The sequence below is a fragment of the Saccostrea echinata genome, unplaced genomic scaffold (assembly GCF_033153115.1).
Source record: "Saccostrea echinata isolate AGI-Se365-2 ecotype Australia unplaced genomic scaffold, CSIRO_AGI_Sech_v1 ptg000002l, whole genome shotgun sequence".
Classification (NCBI taxonomy): Eukaryota; Metazoa; Mollusca; class Bivalvia; order Ostreida; family Ostreidae; genus Saccostrea; species Saccostrea echinata.
In genome coordinates, this window is record NW_026889751.1 from 17,633,630 (window position 1) to 17,656,336 (window position 22,707).

At 32.5% G+C, this 22,707-nt stretch overlaps 1 protein-coding gene across 1 annotated transcript; it reads right to left on the minus strand.

Moving 5' to 3' along the window:
- Nucleotides 1-653: 653 nt before the first annotated feature.
- LOC133200871 (rhodopsin, GQ-coupled-like) lies at nucleotides 654-3,651 on the minus strand. Its single transcript, XM_061336689.1, has 2 exons — nucleotides 3,491-3,651; nucleotides 654-2,477 (listed from the first exon to the last, which is right to left on the minus strand). The coding sequence occupies exon 2, from the start codon at nucleotides 2,137-2,139 to the stop codon at nucleotides 976-978; it is 1,164 nt and encodes a 387-aa protein (XP_061192673.1). The 5' UTR covers nucleotides 2,140-2,477; nucleotides 3,491-3,651; the 3' UTR covers nucleotides 654-975.
- Between the last annotated feature and the right edge of the window lie 19,056 nt (nucleotides 3,652-22,707).

Consider the following 22,707-nt stretch of genomic DNA (forward strand, 5'->3'; position numbering starts at 1 on the left):
TCATTCAAAATGGGTCAAGCAAAGACTGACGCAAACTAAATCTCTCAATCCATCTTCGGATTCAAGCATTTCCACAAAAAGCAGACGCCGTGGGTTGAAATAATTCCCATACACTAATTATTTCTGCCTTACCTGTCTCATGATATATGATTCTGAGTTCCGCATGAGGCAATCGGCATAATTATCCCTCAAACCCAGCGTCTATGCATATCGGATTGTTTTAATTAGAGCATAAGATGCTATATAATACACTGACTCTCTGAATATTCAAAAACTAAATAGATATTAATCTTCTCGCCCTACCACACCAATAAACGAGACGAGCTGTGTGGCATTCAATGCTTTGAAGAATTAAAGTCAAGCATGCGTAGTTGACCGAAGTAAAGAAAATACTTAATATACCGGTATTTATAGGAATTGCTTTTTCTTTAAATACCAAATAATAAATAGTAAAGGTTTGTTTGATATAAACAAAATGCTTTACCTTTGTAAGGTTGTTTTAAATTTCAAAATTAAGGAGTTACAACGAGGAAAGGGAACGTTAAGGTCTTGTTATGAAACAATAAAATTTGCCTTGTAATTGCAAAACAGTACTTTAGATATAGTCCAAAGCTACAAACTAAGTACGTGTATGCTGCACAAACACTTGCACCTCAGTTTTAAAATACACATTTATTAGGAAACTAATAAGAGCAATAAAAAAACTAATATATTTGATAAACATTTGAATTTAATCCAAATTCTAAGCGCGACAAAATCAAATTTAATGTCACAAAACATTAAAACAGACCAGTTCTGCTCAAAGCATATAGATGTATGCATTTATGATTATGATATGACGATTTGGAGAAAAGTCATAAGAAATCTAAAAAAAATTGGAAATCGGAATGCTTTATCACATACTTATACTTCACTGCCTCATTTAAGCTACGGTCAGATCCTTTCAAAGAAATCATTAAATTCACATTTCAGCCTCTAATCATAAAATGACTTCCGCAAACTAACAACAGTCCCTTTTGTCGAAATCTCAGTGCCACTTTTGCGTCCTCTCGCATCGGAATTTCTTACTCTGCATTCTGTTAATGACTGAAAGAGTCTGCACACTTCGTTCCGGAAGTAATTTGCCGTCATGTAATAGAGGAAAACGTTACAGGAGTATTGCGAAAGTCCGATCTCATCAATTATCTTTTTCGCGGTGAAATAGTCAAAGAATGCTCTCCATGTTGAGTCTGTTCCTATTTCACTCACAGATAAAGTCTGATCTCCAGGTGGAATTCTGTACTGTAAAGCAAATATTATAGCAACTGGGATAACGGTGAAAATTCTGTAGAAAGAGACACACAGGAGTGTCACCGTGGAGATGCGTAAACGAACCCGATTGTTGTCTTTCGATTTTGTTTTCAAAAGTTTGCTACTGAATCCATTCATTTCGTAGGTCGGGGCGGTATCCCTTCTAAGTTTTATTGAACGAGAAACCGCGTTTATCACTAGAATATTCAACACCAACGAGACAACTGGAAATACGCAAAACACTAGAATATCACTAACCCAAATCCAGGTTTCGAAAAAGTTTGATCCAGTTCCTTGACATTCGCCATCTGGAAGTACGGTCCATCCAAATATTTGAGGTACTGCCAATAAGATGGAAACTAGAATTATCACAATAATTTCTAATGCACCACGATTTCTTCTTGAAAAGCGCTCACCTTTGAATGGAATGGCAATAGATATGAACCTTTCAAGAGTGAATCCCATAATAAGAAGGGGGCTCATGTATTGAGCAAACATATAAAAGACGAAGAAAACGGGGCACCATGTAGGTTTGTTCAGGGTACTCACGCCCCATGTAAACTGAAGTTCCATCACGGAATGCAGGCATAACATGAAAAGGTCAGACAATGCAAGAACTGTCAGATACAATGCCGATGTATTGGTTTTTCGAATACGTCTGCTCCAAATCTTGATCGTCAGAATATTCCCAAAGAGCCCAATGAAATAGAGAACAGGACTTATATATTTGTCCACAAATAAAGCAGTTGGTGCATATAGCTCAAAGACACAAGAGTACCACGAAATTACACCGGTATGAGGACACAGATCGTCCATTACAGTCGTAGTGTTATCGATAGAATCATTCATTTTGATATGGCAAAGCGAAATCCTTTCTTTGAAGTTTATTATTTCTCCACCTTTTCGCTACATCGATGACAGATTAATTAACCCCACAAAACCCCTCCATATTTGTCTATTTTGTTATTAGTTTTTCTCTTTATGGAATGTTTACTATTCGGATTACACGAAAGAATTCATTATAATGAGTGGTGAACAGCTTTCATTAGAGGAGTTGCAAAACTAAGTTTACATGTTGAAGAGTTACACTGTTGTTGACTTTAATAATTTGATCCAGAAAAAGTTCCTCTATGATGTTTGTTTCTCCTCGTTTTAAATTTGAATCACAATCAGAAAGTACATCTGTCCTGAAAAGACAATTAGGTCCGTAAGTACATGTTTGTTTATGTTGAGTTCGTGCGCATATATATAAAATAACGGAAACACAGTGTTTATATCGGATAGGTTGATATCCGTTTTATTCCTTTTTTCATTGTGAATGTATTTTATACATTGGTATAAGAAGAAAAAAATGTTTTCTACTTTTAAAAAAAGATATAAATGTTGATTACTGTAGTTAATTCAATAATGACGTCTGGTGATGGATTGTAACCTTTGATCAAGGGTGCTTATCATTTTTGTTGAATTTTATGCTAAAAGCTGAATAATTACTTCACAGATCGCTTATCAAATAAAAAGGACGTGAACGAAAATAATTTGAAAACAACTTTTGATTAATCATTTTAAATCGAATAATAAAATGTTGCCATTTGACATATTAAAGTGTTTATTCTCTCCGTGAGAACAGAAAATTAATTACAAAAAAAAAGACATATAAGGTATAGAATTCTCAAGTCTTTTTCCAACGCAGAGGATGGAAAGAAAAGCTGAATTCATACTGTGATGAAAAGGAATTTACCCAGTATTTACAGCGAGTTAAAAAGATGTTATATTTAAGAAAGTATAAATTTCATTTTTTTTAATTGATTAAAACCCTTATCTTAATTATAATTGATTCTTTATTGAAGCACTTTTAAGTAGAAAACCCCAAATAAACGTTTTGTAGAGTTACATGTAACAATAAGATTGTGCAATAAATAATAAAAGAAAGTTGTCTAAAGGTAGAAAAATTAAAACTTTTTTAATAATGCTGCTTTTTTGCATGTACTTGAAATCATATTTTGTTCATTCCAAAAAATCATTTTAAAAAAGTGTCACTTCAAATGAAACTGAAAATTCCATTAATTGAGATATATGCAAGATTAATATTTTTAAGTTTAAGTTATTCTTCATATACCGAACAAATAATATTCATATGAGAAAGAAAAAAACTGAACAAGCATTTTTTTTTTCAAAAATCCAAAACAAATGAAATTATTACCTGGGCACACTATTCGAATTATATCCCATTCATTGCACACCAGAGTTTGACCTTATGTGCCTATTATCACTGAATTAGCCTGGATTGGTGATAAATGACGATCGGTTTCTCCTACTCCCTAAGCAACGTGCTCAGTCACTGAGGAGAGACTCCGTACACACTGAAGCGATCTACTGCTGGAAGCCTTATTTATGTCTATTACAACGATTCATTTTTCACACTATGATGTGCGTTCTGTAGTTCAGGGCGAAAATGATAATAACGTATTATCATATTATCACAACAAATAGGCAAGCGTACAACTGAGGTAAAAGTCTTACTTAGAGTGGAATGTTTTCATTGAATCCGTTTGAATGAAATGTTTAGAAATCGATCCTCAAGGACGCTTTTAGTCATTTTAAAAAAGAACTTAATGCAGATTAGCTACAGTTTAGTGATTTTTCTCTCCGTTTTATGGAATTAAACGAATGTGGTCACAATTATTCAGCTCTAATTATTTTTAAAATACCCATATATTTATTTCATTTGTAGATACTACATGTCGTTTAAATGATGAAGTAGATCTTGTTTCCATCCTTTCCGAAGTAGTTTTTTTTTTGGTAATTACATGCCATGGCCACGGTTATATGTGTCTCTTACAAGAATTTAAATAATTGATGGTGCATTCTTAATTTGCATCAATATTTACTTTTAATATGAACATTAAAGTTCCGTACTAGAACTTCCGACTTCTCATTAGAAAACATCAGAAAGGGAGTCAGCCAACGAAAGATAAAGAGAGAAATACTCCCAATACCCTGGAGGAAGAAATGCAAAGAGAGGAAGAGCATTTCAAATCAGCAGTACTAAATCGACAAGCACCAGAAGAAAAGACAATACAAAATGCAAAACATTTTCTTGGAAACGACTTGTGCGTCCCGATCTTCGTTAACAGAAATTATATAATTAAGAAGACGATATCGTTTTTGGAATGCAACCAAGGCTCAATAAACCGACAACTTCCTTGCAGACACCCTCAAAACAGACCTACATGTAGATACATGGTTCTGTGACCCAGATGCTGACCAACAAATCTGATAAAGGCAATTCCATTAACCTCTTTTACAAATGGCGAAAAACTCGGCATTGTAAGCAAACAGAACAATAATATTAATGCTCGTTAATTTGTAATGTATATTTATTTTGGTATCGTCCGTTGAAAAGTCTATACATATAAACCTCACTGTGCACTTTAATACATGTTAATGTTACATTAGTACCAATTCTCCAAGAAATAAGGTAAGGGGGGGGGGGGTATTGTCATAACAAACAAGGCCAGACAGAATTTGAAAATAAATCAAATACATGTATATCAAAAGCGATATAATGTTGATTGACACATTGTGTCCAATTTTAAAATTACTCACGGATTATTTTTAAGACCTTAAATAATAGATGCATGAATTTAAAAAAAAAATCATTTCTGAATGTACAAATGTATAACTGTAGAAGGGCTCTTAGGAGCAATCGCAAATTCCCAGGCCTTTTCGCCAAGCTCGGAAAAATCCCTCGAATGTATTTGCATCACCGGATGTTAAAATTTATACAAAATGGAGTCATTTCTTATCTATTAAAGTATTGGGTGGACGGAGTTGAAAGTCAATATCTTTACAATCAACGGAGTTTAACTCCATACTCAACAGATATTTATTTAAAAGTCTGTGAAAAGGGGGTTGTCATGGACGCCTACGTAAACTTCCGCTTGTCGGAAAGGCCCGAGAAGTTGCGATTGCTCTTAGTAGTGGTGTACAGTTTATGATTCTCTATTTAGCTATCGACAGTGATAAGATAAAGATAAAGATACGTAAATTTCATCGCAAGATGTACAAATCTCAAGGCGAATAGAAACGAAAAATGCACCTTTTTTTTTTTTTTTTTTTTTTTTTTTAGATCTAATTAATATATATATTCTTGACCACTTGATTCATCAAAGGGATGTTACTGCATTAGAACCTCGTGGTGTCATTTTATTATTATGATATAATTTTAAAAAAATATATTTTTAATAAATCAACAAGGACTGATTGGCTAAAAAATAATTAAGTGGTCTGGACGATAGCGTCGAGGAAGGAAGAGGGCGTAATAAGTTTTTATAACATGTCCAATCTATCTGCAATAATTAATTTAATTTACAATGAAATATGTTCACACCAAATTATAGTTAAATAAGATGACTAAAATTCCTTATGAATACAAGGTACACTACGTCTTTAAGACCAATTGGGCACTCCTGTAGCAAAATAACCAAAACATGTCGCTTTAAGGAGGCTGGGGGGTCAACAAATTAACCACAAATTAACCACCAGATTTAACTTAATTTTTTAGATATGATATCTTAAGCTGTCAACTATCATTTGGCAAAGAAAAATTTCAAAAATTTTAGTTTTAAAATTTGATCATTTTCTATATCTTCATATGGAGCTCTTCTTCTAAAGGAGATCAATATAGTCTAAAAATGGCCACAACCCCCCAGCCTCTTTAATTAAACATTTCAGTTCAAAATGTTTTTGAAAAGCTTTTTACGAGATTATGATGCATCTTTTACTCACACGGATTTAAATCTTTACTTTAAGTTTCTAACCTCACTATTTTAACGAACTGGCTCTAGTGGAAATGATTTCTTGTATGCTTGAATTCATCGTATTTATTGGTTAACATAATCGCGTATTTAAAAACAATTTCTATTGCCCTTTATCGGCGGCGCATATTTAATACAGCGCATTATACATACGGCGTAGGCAATGTCTTTCATATTTATTGATGAAGGTATTCTGCAAGCATAGAGTCGACATGTGCGAAAATTTTGGCCTTGTTCGTAAAAGGTCTAGTTTTTATCCCAATGAAACATTAACTTCTTGCAATAGACAGATTTATAGATTCACATTAACACCTTATAGCGTTGTGGACGAAATGTTTTGAAGACTAGTTTATCAACATATCAATGACCTGTCCAGAAATACGTAATTGAAAATATATTCAATAATGCGTAAATGAGACTGAAATTGCCATTACCATTTATTGCAAATGTATCAATACATGAACTTGGAAGTGTGAATGAAATTGGAAACAACACCAGCACGTTTTAGTTATCTGAAAAGAATATTTAAATGCGCTAAATACCTGTTATATTTAGCTGGGATTAGTGCTGGCTTTTCCCAGTTTGTTCAATCGTTGAACTGAACAGCCGCAAAATTAAGTCTACATGTGAAAATATAGTACATGTACGTATTTTCAACCTTTGTTGTGACAAGACAAATAATGAATACAGAAAGTTATTATTATGATGTTTTTTCTTAAGAAATGCACAAAAATGGCGTAATGCATATTCTTCCATTAATCATGGGAAAGTTGCGCAAGGTCAGGTTAATAAGGACAAATGTATATGGTCCCACAACTATAAATTTGATAGTTTGTTTATACTACTCGTGTATATATATATATATATATATATATATATATATATATATATATATATATATATATATATATATATATATATACATATTAAAACTTTGAATAAATTTTGTTTTTATTTTGTTTGAAAAAAATTTATTTATTTTTTTTTTTAACCTGTTTATGAAGTACATTTCTAGGAAATTTGTATTCGAAGCTGTTTTAATGTCCCAAAGATAATCAATGATATACATTAGTACTTAATATTGATGTTGCATCGATGAATAGGATTACATGTTGTGGATGCGATATATCCTGCGTGTGGCGTTGTTACACAAGGAGAAGGTCAAAGTATCATTTAAATAAGTTAATAGGTCAGTAATACATTCAAAGCAAACAATCGTCAAAAGAATTATTAGAACCTTAGATAAGAGTATGCGAGCATTCACAGGCAGTGCAGATTCAAGTTTGTTCAAATTATGGCCCCTGGGTTTAAGATGCTCAGGGCCATAATAGGGAAACAATATGAAATTAAATAAGAATTTTATTTTTAAAACACTCAAATTCATACGGAAACGTTCCAAAATTATGTGGATTCATTTTTTTTTTATCTTCAGTAGATAAGTTCTGGGCTTAGAGTTGGGTTAAGATTGCAATCGTTTACTTCTTCCGCAGAACAGCAAGGCCGTGTTTGTCCTATCGAAGCATCCCCAGGATGTTTTGATTCAATATAAGTTATGTCATGACCCTTTGGGGCTAAGGTGATGCCATAATACGGGGAAAGGAATTTTCATGTGAATAAAGACGTACTTCTTGGATCTAATCTTGTGATTAAAAAGGGAGGGTCCAGGGGACTCGTGTGAGCTTTGTTACCAATGGGCCTCTTGTTATCATTAAAACTGTCAAAATCTGTTAATCTATATTATTCTCACCCAGTCATTTACATAGAATTTTAATAAATGTTTAAGGAAATAAAATTCAAAGTGATCAAAATTTCCCGTATCCAAATCTGAATCTTTCCAAATATTAATCACGTGTTCGTCTACATTTATATGTGGACTTCTGTAAAATCAAAAACAAAATCTAAAAAAATAATTGTCTGGCTAGTCTGACGACCACACAAACAAAAATAAAAAATCCTCGCCAGAGTTATTTAGCGGAAAAATAAAACATCAAAAAATATATATCTTAGAATACAACAAATACCTGGAGATTAAATTAGAAATTAAAACGTAAAGTATAAGCTTCGCCATTTGCTATTTCCAAGGCGTATATTTATTATCCATCTCAACAATAAACAACTATTTTCATCCTTTAAGTCGATGCCTTACGAAGAAAAGATCTCATTGTTCTGTAAATTTTTACACCGGACACTCGCCTTTTTGCGATAAAGAAGTGATGTTTCTTTTGGAAAATTAATCAATATACGACAGGCTTCAAACCAATGTCCCCATAATGCACTGACCCTAATATATTGATTAACAGCTTTCTCTTGTTTTGTGGAATGAATATGCTTTATGTTTCTATTGATTTAATTGTCAATTACACAACTAATAAGACTATATTCAGATAGGTTATTTTAAAATATCTTAAAATACCGGTTATTGATTTCAAAGTGATCATATCAAAAACATGTATCGGACATCCAACGTTAACCCATTAGTATCATGGCTATAAGAACCGGGGGAACGACCCCTAAATAATTTTGCCGACATGTATAGTATACTACAGAAAACAACTTGAAAGCTAATTTATGGCTGTGTCCCTTTAAGTTTACGTCTGATGACTGTGTCCACCCAAACTGAAAGTGTTTGTCCCCCTCCCCAAAATGAAATTGCTTCTAACGGGCCTGCATTTTTACCGGACAGGGAACTTTAGTCCGAGTACATGTATGTCGTATTCTTTTAGAATGTACTAATTTTTCGCCTATATACGAAGTAGACTTCTTAATAACGTGCAACCAATGCATGATCATTCTGTAAACGTTAATCCTTTCCTTATACAGTATTTACTCGAAATTGTTATATATATTTATGTAAGAGTTAGATTTGAAGAAGTTTTGGTTTGTAAATTCATGTTCATGTATTTATAGACATTATAATTTTTAATCTTCATATGTTAAAATCTGACGTTCGTTGGATGGGACGGTATACGCTACCCAATGTCAAGGATTACAACCCCTTTGGACGTAAAAAGATTTTTTTTTTTCTGCTTAATTACTGGGGCCGCCAGAGAAACTAAAAACCTTTCAAAACTGGTCGTAGGAAATAAATTATAACCGCCAAAATATGGCCGAAATACTGCAGACTCGGCGTTAAACATCAAATGATAAATAATCAACGTCAGATATTACGTATTATACTTCATCCTTGAAGTTCATTGATAAGATGATCGTTTAAAGAATGATTTTTCCCTCCAATGATTAATTATATGTTTTTTAGTTTTATGGCAGTTTTCGATACATTATAATTTACATACCTTTGGAATTGCTGTTTGCCTTTCTTTAAAATTAAAAAAAAAAAGCTTAGTTTTTTTAAAGACAACATTGTACAAGAAACATTTCATTAATCTTTCTCCAAAAATAAATGCTTATTCAAATTCTTTGCTGTTCTGATAATAAACTTTTCTAATGTTTTGATTTTGAAGAAATTTTGTCTAGAATATGCACGCACTAACATGTACGTACGTACGCTTTGTTTATAAACACTCTGAGACCTTGCAGGGCAGTAATGATGTTTGTCTGAATTTCTATGAGATGCAGATGGAAATTGCACAGAATAAGTAATTTTGTTTGCTTACAATGAACACTGAAAACATTGCGAGTCCTTAATTCAGCCTCATCTTTCTCATTATCTGGAGACTGGTCCTAAAGCCGTTAGCATAAAAGGCAACTTTTAAAGCCTCCACAATCTTGTTCTTTATTAACTGAAGTAAGAATGCAGCTTGTGTAATTATAAATCAAATCTTTGGATAGTACAAAACTCAATTTTAGTGGTATTGGATGAAAAATTAATTGAGTGACATGGATAGAAACTCGAGAATAAGATGTGTTTGTGAAACACTGATGCCCACGTTTGGCAGCTAATGGCGAAGGTTGAAGTTTCTCAAATGCAAGTGAAACTCACAGGTTGAGGACAGGAGATAAAAAGTTTTGGTAAACGGAGAAGGGTCTTGTCTCAAGGAATATACCAGTGAAATATGAAAGCTCTAGCACCAACCGTTGAAGTTATGGAATAAAGTTTTTTCAAATGTAGGTCAAAAGTCAAGGTCAAAATTTATTGTGCCTAAAGGAAGATCTGTCTCAAAAAAATACACATGTGAAAGATGACTGCCCTAGCACTAACCATTCAAAAGTTATGGCTAAGGTTAAAGTTTTTATTAAAAGAATGTTAAACTCCAAGGTCAAGGGCAAAGGGTCAAAACTTTTAAACAAGGGAAAAACTTGTCACAAGAAATACACCTTTGAAATACAAAGGCCTTAGCACCAATTGTTCAAGGTTATGGCCAAGGTTAAAGTTTTTTTTTTGAAAAGTAGGTCAAATTCCAAAGTTAAGGTCAAAGGATTTAAATTGTTTGTATCCAAGGGAAGGTCTTGTCAGAAGAAGTACATCTGTTAAACATGCACTGACCTTTTAAAAGTTATACTGACAAGGCTTTAAAGTGGGTCAAACTTCAAGGTCAAGGACAAAAAATTGTACTCAAGGAAAGATCTTCTCACAAGGAATGTAATGTGAAGAATGAAAGCCCTAGCATCAATCGTTCAAAAATTATGGCCAAGGTTAAAATTTAGTAAAATCTAGCAAACGTGGGTCAAACTCCAAGATCAAGAGGTACCTAGACAGTAGACAAAGAATACACCTGTGAAATATAAAAGCCGTAGCCCCCACCAATCAAAAGTTATGGGCTAGGTTAAGCAATATGAGCTGCATTTATGAGAATTTTATTTTGCTGTTAAAATGTGCTGTTATGATAAATCTGTATGTAATTTAAACCTTTATGATCAATTAGACTAAAATAAAGTTTTTTTTTTTTTTTCAGAAGAAAGGTTTCTGTACTATGGAATGTATAGTATTATAAAAGAAAACAATATTGTACAGGAGGACAGTAATGTTATATTGCTTCAATCAAAGCTTTTAAATAGTTCTTCCGTCTCAAATATGAACAACAGAAGTTTATAAATGCTCTTTTTTCTGCCATTAAAATAGTTAATTACAATTTTGCCACAAAAATTTCCGACATCAAAGTTACAGCTCATATTGCTTGAAAGTTTATGCGGACAAACAAACAGACAGACGGAAGGATAGGGCAAAAAACTATATGCCCCCGAATCTTCGATTACGGGGGCATGAAAAGAAACGAAACTTCCGCTTAAGTTTGTCTGAAACTAATTCTACGTTCACCAAAGAATTCAAAACGTATAAAAGAGGAAGAAAAAAATTAAACAATCAAAATTTTCAAACAAAAGTATTTATTCATCAACATGAATCAAAATACTTTGAAAAAATTTGTTACATATAGGTTCATTTAATTTAACATAAATCTGTCTGTAAAGGTAGCCTTTTACGTTAAACATAAAATTAACTATGGACAGCCCTATGGATGGCTACACTCACTGACACGTTTCCATCTCAGCAGGACACTCAATTTGGTTTTATTTATTTCGACATATTTCAATATTCCTCAATATTTGTCTAGATATACGAAACTATTAAGTGCTTAGCACTTCTGGAGGTTTCTTTGAATGTTTTCAACAAGCGATCACTGGATAGCTACAATTTCCATTTTTAGTGTCGGGCTAAGACATTATATAACACGGAAATGGAACAGCTTGTCATGGGAACATGACAGTGATGATATTTTTATAACAATTTACAACTTTTTACGCGTTTCATAACATAATTCATGATCTATTTTTATAAAAATGCTAAATCTTTAGATAAAGTCAAAAAAAAGAACCATGAAGCCTCACCTACGTAGTTACTGTCACAGCGAATGTTGTTAATGTGGAGGGGGAAAATACGTCAATGGAAAAAAGGATTAGATAGTTTCTCTTGTTAGAGATTTTTCACTGTATTTATTTACAAGATTGCATTAAAGCTAACCATTTGAGATACTTAATATTTATTCAACCCAACAGCTTTTTATCATCTTGCTAGTTTGTAAATATATACTAGTCTAGATATATAATAAAGCACATATTATTAAGAAGTATACTTATCATACTCTATCTACGGAGTAAAAGAGGGTTTTAATCTCACATTTTTTTTATTTACAAGTACAAGCAGGACTTTCGATGACTTTGCATGCTAAATTGGTTAAACTGATTTCTCGGTAAGTGCAAAATGTAAGAATGTCTAATGAATGGAGGAGATTGTCCCCTACCAATACTCTTTTTTTGACATAAGCATCCATGAATATGCATCCTTGTGTACGTAGTAGAAGTAAATCTTAACACTCCTTTATGAAATTGGTCTACGGTTTAGCATATTACTCAAGCCAGTTTTTTCATAAGCAGGCTAGTTGAAGTCCACATTTCATTAATTTCTTTGACGTGGAGTGTGTTGATGATGTTATTGTTTTTAATGGGTCAAATGCAAAACCGAGTATTTATTGATCATATACTATTAATGAACAACCAATCATACATTGTAGCTTGATAAAACTGATAAGAAAAATTGTGATCTTCTTGTACCAACCAGAGCCAAACCTTTTATTTAGCCAATATTGATTGACACACACTTTAATTAAAAAAGATGCAGTAAATTAAAGCCGACCCCTTCCTTTTTTCTATTTTTGAATACGGTCATATATATATTTTAAAGAAAAATTTTTAAATTTATGTTATGTAAATTGTAGTGCTACAATACTTATATAATTTTATATTAACAATGTACATGTATATATTTTGATAAATGAACTTAAAGACAATATGAAAATATACATCTATTAGGTAAACAAACATGTTGATTTGATTTATTCTGTTTTGATTAAACATACTTATTAACAAGATAAAAGGGTACGAATGATCGCCATCCACTCGATGGCTTTGACGATATTTGTTAATTTTTAATTTTAAAATTACGGTACCAGAATACTTAATATAATTTTTATATTATTGATGTATGTTGTAAAAAATAAACTGACAGACAACATGAAAATAAACACATAAGTTATGGTACTACAGCACTTATATAATTTTACATTATTAAAGTACGTGTATATCTTAACAAAGTGAAATAAATTTACACACAACATGCACATGAAAATACACATAGGCAAACAAACATATTGGTTCGTATTATATAATTGTTTTGACAAGACATGCATATTAACTCAGACAGAAGAAGAAATGAATGCCGTATACTCAACACAGCCGGAAAGCATCGTAAATATTTATAACGCATTCCAAAATCAAAACAGAAAATCTTTTTTTCTGTTTTAGGCATTTTGCCCTCAGGTATTGACAAATCTAACAAAAGAACACAGTTTTATAAGATATTTATTCATAAGATTGTGAAATATCAGCGTTTTTCTAATAGAAACACGATCTAGTGTCACAAATAAACTAAAATGTAAATATTTGGAGGAACTATTGACAATTTAGCAAGACTTTACGGGGTAAATTTCCCCCGAAAGAAAATCATTGATTCACATCTTAAAGATAGCAAAAAAACTACAGGGTAAATTTCCTCTCAAAAATATGACATTGAAACAGTGTACCTACAGTAATTCAAAACAAACGCAACCATCTTTTAGATAGCAAGACTTTACGGGGTAAATTTCCCCCAAAGAATATCATTGTTACAGTATTCCCTACTCTTATAAAAAGCGAACATTACACTTTGAAAATCGCAGAACTCTACAGGGTAAATTTCCTCTCAAAAATGACATTGATTCAGTTTATGTACAGTGTTTGAAAGCAAAAGCAACCATCTTGATGATAGCAAGATTAACGGGGTAAATTTCCCCCCAAAGAAAAGCACTAATACAGTATTTATGATTCGCAAACATCGTGAAGATGGCAACAATCTACATAGTAATTTTTCTCTCAAAATTCATATTGATACATTTTATACACTAGTGCAGTATTTCTAAGCAAAACACCAATCTTGTAGAAAGCAAGATTTTACGGGGTAAATTTCCCCCCAAAGAATATCTCTAGCTGATACAGTATTCACTACTCTTATAAAAGCGAACATTACACTTTAAAAATTGCAGAACTCTACAGGGTAAATTTCCTCTCAAAAAAAAACATTGATTTAGTTTATATACAGTGTTTGAAAGCAAATGCAACCATCTTGATGATAACAAGACTTTACGGGGTAAATTTCCCCCCAAATAAAGTCACTAATACAGTATTTATGATTCGCAAACATCGTGAAGAATGCAACAATCTACGGGGTAATTTTTCTCTCAAAAATGACATTGATGCAGTTTATACACGGTTTTCAAAGCAAAAACAACCATATTTTAGATAGCAAAACTTTACGGGGTAAATTTCCCCCAAAAGAATATCACTCATAGAGAATTTATGCTTCACAATATCTTGGCGGTAACAAAAATCTACAGGGTAAATTTCCTCTTAAAATAATTATTGATACAGTTTATCTTATACGTAGAAAAAGCGAACATTACACTTTGAAAAATCGCAGAACTCTACAGGGTAAATTTCCTCTCAGAGATGATATTGATACAGTTTATATACAGTATTAAAAGCAAAAACATCCATCATTTAGATAGCAAGACTTTACGGGGTAAATTTCCCCCCAAAGAAAATAACTGATATAGTTTTTATGATTCACAACATCTTAAAGATAGCAAAAATCTTCGGGGTAAACTGCCTCTCAAAAATAACATCGATACAGTTTCCATATATTAATTCAAAGCAGAACCACCAATCCTTTAGATAGTAAGACTTTACAGGGTAAATATCCCCCCAAAGAAGGTATCACTGATACAGTATTCATTACTCTTATAAAAAGCGAATAGTACACTTTGAAAATCGCAGAACTCTACAGAGTAAATTTCCTCTCAAAAATGAGATTGATTCAGTTTATATACAGTGTTGAAAGCAAAGGCAACCATCTTGATGATAGCAAGACTTTACGGGGTAAATTTCCCCCCAAAGAAAATCAGTGAAACAGTATCTTTGATTCGCAAACATCTATAAGATGGTTACAATCTATAAGGTAATTTTCCTATTAAAAATTACATTGATACAGTTTATATACAGTATTTCAAAGCAAAAACACCCATCTTTAAGATGGCAAGACTTTACGGGGTAAATCCCCCCCCCCGCAAGAATATCACTGATACAGAATTTATGCTTTGCAATATATTGGAGGTAGTAAAAATTTACGGGGAAAATGAAAATTTCCTCTAAAAAATATTACTAATTCAGTTTACATCATACTTTAAAAAAACAAACATTAAACTTTGAAAATAGCAAGTATGTACGGGGTAAATACCTCCCTCCCAAAGACTATCAATAATACAGTTTATGTTATTCAAAGCATGAACAAACACTGCAACTCGATGATAGCAAGACTTTACGGGATAGCCCCCCCCCCCCCCACCCCCGACCCCCAAAGAATATCACTGCTGCAGTTTATATAATTCACAGAATAAAACAAATATTACTTTTTGAAAAAAGCAGAACTTTTCAAGGTAAATTTCCTCGCATAAAATAAACTAATTCTGTATATATTGTTTACAGAAAAAGCATACATTACATCTTGATGACAAAAAGACTCGAGGTAAATTTCATATCAAAGAATATCAATAATATATTATTTTTATATTACAAACGATACCTTTATCTTAATATCATGCAAGCTGGAAAAGCTGAATATTAAAGTTAACATAATATTAAACCTTCTGAACATAGAAAAACATACAAAAACATAAAAAAAACCTCTGACATCTTTCTTTCTCTGTTAAAGGTATAAGATTTCTTTGTGTCCCGTTACACTTTCTTTATTTAAACAGCGTCCTCCTTTAATATCTTTGACCGAAGTTCCAATACTATGCTTTTCTCTTGGCTGATACACTAGACAGATTGTACAGTGCATTTTCCAACGGAAATCAGGCAATCCTATTCTGAACCAATCCATAGTCGACCTATGGATGAAAATTTTAAGTCTCAAAAACTTCAATTTTCCAAAGCCTTAGGCATTTATATATGATCTCATGACAGATAAGACTGGTTTAATATTGCGCACTAGAGTAGATCAGCAGGTGCCTGCTCCCGAATTTTTGTAAAACAGTCTTTCTGTTTATATTGCATGGAAATTGCATTCTTCTAAAGATCCCCCCCCCCCCAACACACACTCATATACACACACACATTTATACGTTTCTGAGAATAATGCTCATTCGTGATATGGGTCTACATAAGATAATCAAAAATAGTTAAATGCACTTACTATAGTATTGTATTTGTATTGTACATGTATTACTGATGCCCTCTAGGTCCAACATTTTTTAAGGGGAAGTGAGAGAGGTAACTGAGAGCATATGCAGATAGTTTTTACTGCAACCTAAATATTGGTTAAAGTTTAACATTTCAGCTTCAATTATTTCACGTAATAAAGAAAGCAACCAAGTTCCGAAATCCTTATGCTGCGCAATGGAATTGTAGATCAGGAACAAATTCAAATGCAGATACTGCCTAAAAATACATATATCGTGACATATATAAAATTGTATATTTACCTTGTTTGTTCAAGATTTGGACTTGAATTTGTAGTTCAGTTCCAGTACAAAGCAGTCTCTTTTGTATCGAATCGTCCATAAAAGTACACTTTTGAAACATTCTTAAAGTACTTGCGTCCACAAAACTGAGAGGTCATCTAGCTTGGTTTCCTTTCCCTAATTTGCTTAGTGTTCTGTGTGACCTTTGGCGTGGATGAGCCAGGGAACAAGGCAATGAACGCCGGCCATATCAATACGGTCAATAATATTTAAATTCCCAACTCACTATTCATCATGTAGTGTATATTACAGGGAAACGGACACATTGCTTTCAAGGAAAATGAGTGAATTTATCAATGGGTGGTTGCGAGAAAAAAAATTGAGGTGATCAGTTTCTCATCACTTTACTGTTTACTCTTCCGCTGCGTGAATTCCAGATGTTAATAAACCCTTTTATTGGATAGCATTGCGGTCATGTCATTAATCTGACCTAAGCTAAAATAATTTCTACATTTTCTCAGCATCCATGTCTTGATCTATAAAAAGCACAGGTTGACCTTCTTAAAACTTGGTGACATTTTACATATACTCTACTGCAGTTGCATACGCATCATCTAATCATGTGGCAGTTATTATTACTTTACTAAACATGTAAGATGTGAAAAAATTATGAACAGTTATTCTTTTTCAGTTGATCTTTCTACTCTGACACAACTTTAGGTTGAAAAAGAGAAAAAAAAAAATATATAGCTAATGAAAAGCAATATTGATAGAACTTATTAATGACTTTAAAACTCGAATATATTGTACATCAATTTAAAAATTAAAGAAAAGATATCCACCTTCGTATTGCTTTCTATATACTGGTGTCTACCTTTCCTAGCTGTATTCTTTGCGGAGTATCGGATGTCAAGTGCAAAAATTAATGAAAGAATGATAGACAAAAATTTAAACATAAGATTTTTCAGGTACCATAATTACAGTGACGAAATCTATTACTGTTGTTTATATTTTTCTCTTTACATGTCTTTTTGTCCGAATTTATAACACGTTATATTTTGTATACATATACATGTGTATATGTACAGATTAAGAGAAATGTACATGTATAAAAAAAAAAAAAAAAAAACTACAGGTATACATGGTAGAGGCCGTGTACCATTATTTTAAGCAGGCTCATATCGGCAATCATATATTTGATAAGTAGAAAGAAGAAAAAAGGAATTTCCCGAGTGTTCTTCTAGTATTAATCTCATCTAACTTCTTATGATACCATTTTTGTGATTAATTTTAATAATTGAATATTTAAACACTGCACATATAGGCAGAATTATTTATGAACGTTTTCAAAGAACAGAATTGTTACTTAGTAGACATTTTCGACAATCGATTATGCCGGAAATGTCCGAGAGGATTGCGATTGTCATAGTCAAGGTCATTTTATTTTAGTTCAAAAACGTATCATTTACAATGACTTTCCCTATTCCACGTTACACAAAACAACCCCGCGCAGCCAAGTATAGTTTGCTATCAGAATTTGAACCCATTAGTTCACGATTAGTAGCAATGTGTGCTCAGCATGTATGCTTTAGGTACTCAAAGGCAATGATATCGCATTGCCAATCCTGCAGAAGTCGCCATGCAATTCAGTCAATTAATTAGAAGAAAATAATTCTTTTACACTCTATTGCTTAGCATGGTATTACAAGATATAAAGAAATACACAAAGAAAGCTTGAAGAACTTTAGTATTGTTCAAGATTTGGTCTTGAATTTGTAATTGTTCCATTCAGCACAAAACAGTCACTTTTGTATCGACTCGTCATAAAAATACACTTTTGAAGCACTCCTTAAATACGTAATCAACTGTTTTAACACAAAAATTAAAATAAACATATTGCTTTAAAGAAAATTATTGAACATATTGAATTGAGGTGATCTGTCCCTCATCATTTTACCGTTTACTTTCCTGCTGCGTGAAGTCCTGTTTTTTCAACCCGGGCTTGTATTGGATAGCATTGTGGCCGTGTCATACATCTGACCTTAGGCTGTTATTTCTAAATTTTCTCAGCAACTAAATCTGTTATCTATCAAACCTAAGAGATTTTGGAAGAAATTCTGTGGAGTTTTAGACTGAATTTAATCAAAGTGCAATTAACGCTAATCTTTATATTACCTATGAGAGTGTTGCGAGACAAATGATGTTAGCAGTGTTGAGGGAAGGATCCAAAACTTTTACAGATTTTAAAAATTAAAGCTTTAAAACATTTTCAGAGAACAATTTGAGGCCCTATTTTTTTTGGGGGGGGGGGGGGAAGGGGGGAGGGGGAGCGCATGATTTCAATATCCTACGCGCTCAATAATAATAATGAATTTAAAATGAAACATATAATTATAGGAAATAAACGAGTTAACAATAAACAAAGTAAAACAAAAAGGAAATTAAAATAAATGTTCGAATCTGTAACCCTTAATTTGATGGTAGAAGGTATAAGTATGTCATAGGTTACTAATTTTACCCCATTTCATTGACCACGCAAGTAGTACCAATTAAAAACACAGTTTTCTCCCTTAAATATGTCTAATGATGTATACGGGGTGGATTGGGCTGATTTTAGGGCATTGAAAGGAGAGTGTGTTGGGAAAAGAATTAATATTGAAATTTAAAATACTGCGCGGGTATGTTAAGGCTACACCCAGAGATATCCTACTTGCCTTCACAATATGACGTCATAGTAAGCTGTATGACGTGAACTATAGAAATAATGATTTCTTAATATCTATCTTTAAAGTTTAATTTCAGGTCCAAGAAAAGAATGGAATGATTCAAAACATAACATAAACTAAATCTTGTCGTTTTTGGGTGGTATAAATAGCTAATTATTTAGCACGGGGGTTAAATACCAAACCCATGACGTCATAACTATTGATCATATATTTGCCGAGTGAAATGAGAATTCATGTAAACAAATATATGAAATGGGAGTTTTAAGGCATATACCATGAATGTTATGTGTGATTCATAAGGAATTAAAGATTAAGAATCAGGTACGCTGATATATTCTTATCATGTTTTCTTATAATGAACATAGCCAGTGCTTTGAAATCCCGATCAGCCGTTCCTCTGTCGTTCTATAACAACAAAGATGCAAAAGTTCAACACTACGCCGCATACTTTGAAATATAATTTTTGTTTGTATCGAAAGCTTGTATTCTATAGTACTTGGAAAATGCTGCTAGAATCGTGTGGTTAACATGAATTGATAAAAATTCCTTGATCGTATGTATAAAATGTAAAAATTTTGGTAAGGTTTCATGCGAAACTTTGGAATATTTTTTTCTGTGTCAGGAGAGTAGGATTCTAGCAGCACTTTTCATGGCCCAGTGATGTTTTTACATAATTATTTTCACTAAAAGAAATGAATTATCTCCGGGGCAGTGTTGAACTTTTCACTTTTTCATTAAGGCAAATTTTCTATTTATAGACGTCACGTGATGACGCCGTAGTGGAGTGCTTCTTTTAGCCTAAGATTCAATGACGTCTATACAATGGATAATAATAGTAAATGTTTTATCTATGGTTTTTCCGATTTATCAATGTTACATTTTACGAAAAAAGTCTAAATTCGCCGAAATATGATCTGGGTACTGCCTTAACATAACTGCGTGAGAAATGTTGCCTTTGAATGCTTAATAGGAAGGGTGTAAATAGGTCATGTTTACCTTCTTCTCAGGGGGTAAGTGAAATATGCATCGTATGGGGTACATGAAACTCGCTGTGTCCTAGAGGGACTTGCACACTATGGATTCTCCTTAGATTCAGAAATATTTAAAGGCTATAATTAAAAAAAAACTCGCTAAATTCCAAGAAAAATTTAATCAATTCTTAATAAAATTGAAATAAATTCCACATGTAAAAATGTAGAAGAATGCGTGGTAGCAAAATAATTAATCATATCAAAGGAAATAAATGCTAAATTTATCAATGACATCCGAAGAAAAAAATTGTAAAAGTATTTTTTCCCCTTAGATCCACCTCTCCAAGATTCTGCCATCAATTGTCTCGAATCACTCTTAGGGGAATATCAGTGATTAGCGTAAATAGCACTTGTATTGAGTTCAACTCACAGCTAAATCGGACGGGATTTCTTGCAATGCACAAGCTGCCCTCTTTGAATTTGTTGATTTTTTAAGGTCATTGAATTTCATTCCATTATACTAAGTTACTTGTTTTAGATTTACTCTACTGCAACCGCATATGCATAATTCATTAATGTGGCAGTATTTTATTGCACTGTTGAAATTTTTTTTTTTCAAGATGTAACAAAAATCATGAACAGTTATTCTTTCCTAAGAAAGTTCATCTATCTATACGGCTACTCCTTTAAGTTATAAAAAGAAAAATTAATAAAAAAAAAAAAAAACTATTATATTAAAAAAGCAATATTAATAGAACTTTATTCCAAACTTTTAAAAAAAATTAAATTTATGAGTACATTATTTTTGACATTAAAAAAAAAACTATGCATTCTTTGTGTATTTCTTTATATCTTGTAATGCCATGCTAATCAATAGAGTGTAAAAGAATTGTTTTCTTCTAATTAATTGACTGAATTGCATGGTGACTTCTGCAGGATGGGCAATGCGATATCATTGCCTTTGAGTACCTAAAGCATACATGCTGAGCACACATTGCTACTAATCGTGAACTAATGGGTTGAAAATCTGATAGCCATCTATACTTGGCTGTGCGGAATTGTTTTAATTGTGTAACGTGGAATAGAGAAAGTCATTGTAAAGGATACGTTTTTGAACTAAAATAGAATGACCTTGACTATGACAATCGCAATCATCTCGGACATTTCCGGCATAATCGATTGTCGAAAATGTCTGCTAAGTAACCATTCTGTTCTTTGAAAATTTTCATAAATAATTCTGCCTATATGTGCAGTGTAAATATTCAATTATTAAAATTAATCACAAAAATGGTATCATAAGAAGTTAGATGAGATTAATACTAGAAAAACACTCAGGGAATTCCTTTTTTCTTCTTTCTACTTATCAAATGTACGATTGCCGATATGAGCCTGTTTAAAATAATGGTACACGGCCTCTACCATGTATACCTGTAGTTTTACTTTTTTATACATGTACATTTCTCTTAATCTGTACATATACACATGTACATGTATACAAAATATAACGTGTTATAATTTCGGAAAAAAGACGTAAAAGATAAAAATATAAACAACAGAAGTAGATAGATTTCGTTACTGTAATTATGGTACATGTACATGAAAAAATCTTATGTTTAAATTTTTTGTCTATCTTTCTTTCATTAATTTTTGCACTTAACATCCGATTCTCCGCAAAGAATACAGCTAGGAAAGGTAGACACCAGAATACAGAAAGCAAAGTGTAAAATGTCACCAAGTTTTAAGAAGGTCAACCTGTGCTTTTTATAGATCAAGACATGGATGCTGAGAAAATGTAGAAATTATTTTAGCTTAGGTCAGATTTATGACATGACCGCAATGCTATCCAATAAAAGGGTTTATTAACATCTGGAATTCACGCAGCGGAAGAGTAAACAGTAAAGTGATGAGAAACTGATCACCTCAATTTTTTTTCTCGCAACCACCCATTGATAAATTCACTCATTTTCCTTGAAAGCAATGTGTCCGTTTCCCTACATGATGAATAGTGAGTTGGGAATTTAAATATTATTGACCGTATTGATATGGCCGGCGTTCATTGCCTTGTTCCCTGGCTCATCCACGCCAAAGGTCACACAGAACACTAAGCAAATTAGGGAAAGAAAACCAAGCTAGATGACCTCTCAGTTTTGTGGACTCACGCAAGTACTTTAAGAATGTTTCAAAAGTGTACTTTTATGGACGATTCGATACAAAAGAGACTGCTTAGTGCTGGAACTGAACTACAAATTCAAGTCCAAATCTTGAACAAACAAGGTAAATATACAATTTTATATATGTCACGATATATATATTTTTTAGGTTTAATAACTGAAGCTGAAATGTTAATCTTTAACCAATATTTAGGTTGCAGTAAAACTATCTGCATATGCTATTA